This window comes from Palaemon carinicauda, chromosome 39 (assembly GCF_036898095.1).
Source record: "Palaemon carinicauda isolate YSFRI2023 chromosome 39, ASM3689809v2, whole genome shotgun sequence".
Lineage (NCBI taxonomy): Eukaryota > Metazoa > Arthropoda > Malacostraca > Decapoda > Palaemonidae > Palaemon > Palaemon carinicauda.
The window spans coordinates 48,020,888-48,025,887 of record NC_090763.1 but is presented as its reverse complement, the minus strand read 5'-3'; the positions used below and the strand labels follow the sequence as shown (position 1 = coordinate 48,025,887).

The window sequence follows — 5,000 nt, the reverse complement described above, 5'->3', positions numbered from 1 at the left end:
ATGGATCCAAACACGTTTTACAATCTTATCTCGAAACTGGAACCAAGTTGGATACAATTATACAGAATTTCATACACATAACAAGGATTTCAGAACTTCATACACATGACAACAAGGATTTCAGAACTTCATACACATGACAACAAGGATTTCAGAACTTCATACACATGACAACAAGGATTTCAGAACTTCATACACATGACAACAAGGATTTCAGAACTTCATACACATGACAACAAGGATTTCAGAACTTCATACACATGACAACAAGGATTTCAGAACTTCATACACATGACAACAAGGATTTCAGAACTTCATACACATGACAACAAGGATTTCAGAACTTCATACACATGACAACAAGGATTTCAGAACTTCATACACATAACAACAAGGATTTCAGAACTTCATACACATGACAACAAGGATTTCAGAACGTCATACACATGACAACAAGGATTTTAGAACTTCATACACATGACAACAAGGATTTCAGAACGTCATACACATTACAACAAGGATTTCAAAGCAGATTTTGTTTAAAATTATATTGGAAAATTGTAGAGATCTATGAAGGTCTTAGAAAAGAGATTTCTTCGACTTGCTAATTTGCCGCATTTCTCGCTTTATCTGCGGGAAGGAGCTAGTTTTCGTGTCACTTCATTTTCGATGACATTATTAATATTAGCGCTTAGAGTTAATCTATAAATTGCTGCAACTCGTCATTCATTGTAGATTGCGAAAGTCGGAACACGGGCTCTTGCATCGGCATCGAGTAATAAAAAAAATGGCATCACAATCTCAATAAGCATCGGCCTTCACATCACGGTGGCTGAAAGGATGTTTAAACAACTATCAAGTTTAAAATTGCCTCACAGTACCAATAAAACTTTGACACGATTAAAAAATGTGGGAACATTGGCATTGGTGAGAAACGAAACTTCGTACGTCAGGCAATGACATCTCCCCAGTCTTTAACCACCAACGAGCACAGCTCTCGTTACTTCGGTAATCATACGATAAAACCTATAACGAACTTTGCTCGCAGTTACGGGCTGCAAGACTGCAAGAGCCCGTGCCTGCTCGTAAGGGCCAGACAATCTTCAACAAGAATTGCTCGCTGTTTCTATGCTTCTGACGTCACCTGAAACAAAGTTTGTCGAGCAAAGCTCGTCCGTGTGGACGGAACCTAACAGTGAGTTTGAGGCTGAACATCATCCATCATGACACTATATGTTAACTAATCGATCAATGAGATTATAGATGAAGAAAGAAGATTCATACAAAGGCTAATACTGTGATGTTCTTTACCTGTAGCAGTGACGGCACTGACGGAGCAAGTGAATCCCTTCTTCCTCCTGCCTCTCTTTTCGGCCTGGAACAAAACCAACATATGGTCTGAAGTGCTGGTTTCTTCAAGTCCAACCTCCTCGTTACAATACCTAAAAGTTGATGAATAAGAAACTGTAGAACTTCAAATAAATCTTGAAATGGGAGAACTGCAAATACAAAGTGGAATTTTCTTCAATAGCAAAAAAAGACTAGCGTTTCTATTTTATTGAGGTAAACAGTGAATGGTGTTATTCAGTTGACATTATTATGTAAATATACGTTTAATCACTCAATTCAAGTATTGCGGACTTGCAAGAAGTCACCCTGGCTTGCCATGATGTATACCGATATACATGCGTAGAAAATCCAGTAAATTCAAAGTTTAAAGTATAAGAGCAGTTACAAGTAGAATAAAGAGAGAATAGCTTTCTCATTGGCTAGTTGTCACCTGGCCTGAACATTACGATGTGGTGTAAATCATCATTTATATATATAATGTACATACAGCTAAAATTTGGGGTATACTAACTGTAATGGGATGACTAGTATGGGATGGAAAAGAAATTGCTTGTGATTTTAAGGCCGCAACCATGTCGCTGGTGGAAACCAAGCTGCTGAACATGGAAGTGCTATTTCTGCCCTTAACTCTTACGCAGCCCTTTGCTGTTCTTGCTTATCGCCCGCAGAACAAGATGGTGTTGTTATTTCTCGTTGTGTCATGAGCTAGAAAAATTCGTCTTTTTTCCCAATGTGGCAACAATATACGATTTAATCATTGGTAGCGCTACCTCCCAGCTCAGTAGCAGACAATATAAGGGAGCTGTTAGTCGTCAAGTAAGTGAATACAGACAGATCGCTCTGGAATGTATACTCAGGTACCATTGCCTGCTAATTGCCAAGCAGTATGTCATCTGCACCGTTTAAGTGAACGTAAGATTATTGCATTTTATGCGAAATGTGTTAAATTATGAAACAATCAGTTATAGTGAATATAGAAAATATTTTACCTCGGAGAGTTATTTGACGAGCTTCATCCAGAAGAATATGGTGTAAATGAATTGTTTCAAAGTGACATTGATTTAAGAAACTGATAAAGTGGGTTTCAGAATGGGCTGTTCATCAAGCAGTGATCAGAGAAGGATGGATCCCCTTACTCATGAATTTGTGGCTCGGTTTGAAGTGCGTATTCATGGCGATTGCAATATCCAACAGTCTTTCTATTCATCTGAGTGTATGAAGAACTCCCTTTTGTATTTAACGAGATTAAAGTTTATCTGGTTGGCTTTTGTGGATACAACATACATTTACAGTTATAGAGTTGTTTGGAACCCCCAAACCCAAAAAGGGCGAACTGAACATGTCCTGTAGCAGTAGACCCAAATTCTGCATCTAAACAAGACAACCGTTGTGGATACAACATACATATACATATACAGCTATAGAGTTGTTTGGACCCCCCAAACCCAAAAAGGGCGAACTGAACATGTCCTGTAGCAGAAGACCTAAATTCAGGAAGACCTAAATTCAGGAAGACCTAAATTCAGCATGTAAACAACCGACTTTGGCAAAGTAACGGATCTAAAACGAGAATTTCATATATGACTGGTGAGTAACCAATTTTCCAATATTATTCATAAACATCTATTTTAGATTTTGAACTATTTTTATTCCCAGTTTGCCACCTTTCTTATATTCTTGGCACCTTTTGATCATCTTAGCATATGAGGTATTCAGTATTACGAATTTTCCACCAATTTTCCAATATTATTCATAAACATCTATTTTAGATTTTGAACTATTTTATTCCCAGTTTGCCACCTTTCTTATATTCTTGGCACCTTTTGATCATCTTAGCATACGAGGTATTCAGTATTACGAATTTTCCGTCAAGGGTTAAAAGTGAAATATCCTCCTCACCTTGTGAAGGTGCTGTCATATTTAATGTCTAATCGAGAGAAACCGCACCCGTTCAGCTGGAAATCTTCGCAGGTAATTGTTATTTTCAGGTCGTCCGTCTCTCCCTGCAAAAAAAAGAAAAAAAAAGTAAATAAATCAATAAATAAAAGGTAATAGTTTACAACACCACGCTCTCCATTTACTCCAAAATAATGCAATCTTGCAGTTTTCATCTTCTTGCACAGTAATTAGGTGGTTATTTAAATTCTGGGAAAGCAATAATTAGGAAGATACTGTGCAAGAAGATGAAAACTGCAGGATTGCATTATTTTGGAGTAAATGGAGAGCGTGGTGTTGTAAACTATTACCAAATAGAAAAATGAAAAAATTGAGTTATTGCATTAGGAAATTTGCTCTTACGGAAATAAATATATCGATTGTTATGGTAATGTTGATGATAATAATTGATAATTATAAACCACTCTTAATAGCGTGAGTCTTATAATAGGGGGAGTAAATCCAACATTTCTGTAAAATGTATTTGAAATTGAAATTCAAAGATAGCTATCGGAAATCCACTCGATTCTCTTTTTCAATCTGAGTAAATGTGTTAAAACTAGTAACAAAGTCTAATAAAGAATTTAGATAATATTCAAGATTATTAAGTCAGGTAAATTGATTTACGAGAAGGTTCAGGCAATGCTGCTGCTTTTTTTTTCTTTTTTTTAGAAGGTTCAGGCAATGCTGCTGTTTTTTTTTTTTTTTTTTTTTTCAGAAGGTTCAGGCGATGCTGCTGCTTTTTTTAGAAGGTTCAGGCAATGCTGCTGCTTTTTTTTTCTTTTTTAGAAGGTTCAGGCAATGCTGCTGCTTTTTTTTTTCCCAGAAGGTTCAGGCAATGCTGCTGCTTTTTTTTTTCATTCTTTTTTTAGAAGGTTCAGGCAATGCTGCTGCTTTTTTTTTTCTTTTTTTAGAATATTCAGGCAATGCTGCTGCTTTTTTTTTTTTTTTTTTTTTCCAGAAGGTTCAGGCGATGCTGCTGCTTTTTTTTTTATTCTTTTTTTAGAAGGTTCAGGCAATGCTGCTGCTTTTTTTTTCTTTCTTTCTTTTTTCTTTAGAAGGTTCAGGCAATGCTGTTGCTTTTATTTTTTATTTTTTTTTTTTTGAAGGTTCAGGCGATGCCGGTCTTTTTCTTTTCTTTAAGACAAACCAGGCAACTCCCACGCCCGTTAATTGGTTGTGCCGCATCTCGCGTGTTGACTTGGTAAACGTAAACATGGATTGAATTCTTATTTTGACTTTGTATTTCTTTTTAACATTTTGCACCTTGAATAAAGTGAAAAGGAGGTTTGAGGAAGTTTTCAAAAGCTCTCTTTGTGTTTTGATTTTTATCAAATTTTACAGAAATATTGTTAATTTCGATTTCTCTCGTAATATTGATAAAAATATCCCCAGTAGTAGTTGCAGTATTTGATATTATTATTATTATTATTATTATTATTATTATTATTATTATTATTATTATTGTGGCGAAATCCTTCCTTTTGCCCATATATTAAGAAACCTTTATTTTGTGAAACCATTCTTGAATTGCCATATGTGAATATGTGCCAAGATATTTAATTATTAGAATTAGTTATAGATAAAGTTGAGACTCTCTAAAATTAGTTAAACATCAGACTAAACTTGATCGATTTAGTTAAATGTGGCACTAAATGTTGCTCAGAATGGTTAAGAATAAACCGAGAATTCCTCTGAATACGGAAAACATTAAA

General features: G+C 35.5%; 1 protein-coding gene across 1 annotated transcript in view; it reads right to left on the bottom strand.

Annotated features, from left to right (window-relative positions):
• The window catches only part of LOC137630854 (trypsin-1-like), a 33,274-nt gene that overhangs the window by 16,782 nt on the left and 11,492 nt on the right, over positions 1-5,000 (bottom strand). Inside the window, exons 5-6 of the mRNA XM_068362400.1 lie at positions 3,250-3,353; positions 1,312-1,442 (exon numbers count right to left, since the gene is read on the bottom strand). Of these exons, the coding sequence (XP_068218501.1) occupies positions 1,312-1,442; positions 3,250-3,353 (235 nt within the window). The remainder of the gene's footprint in view (positions 1-1,311; positions 1,443-3,249; positions 3,354-5,000) is intronic.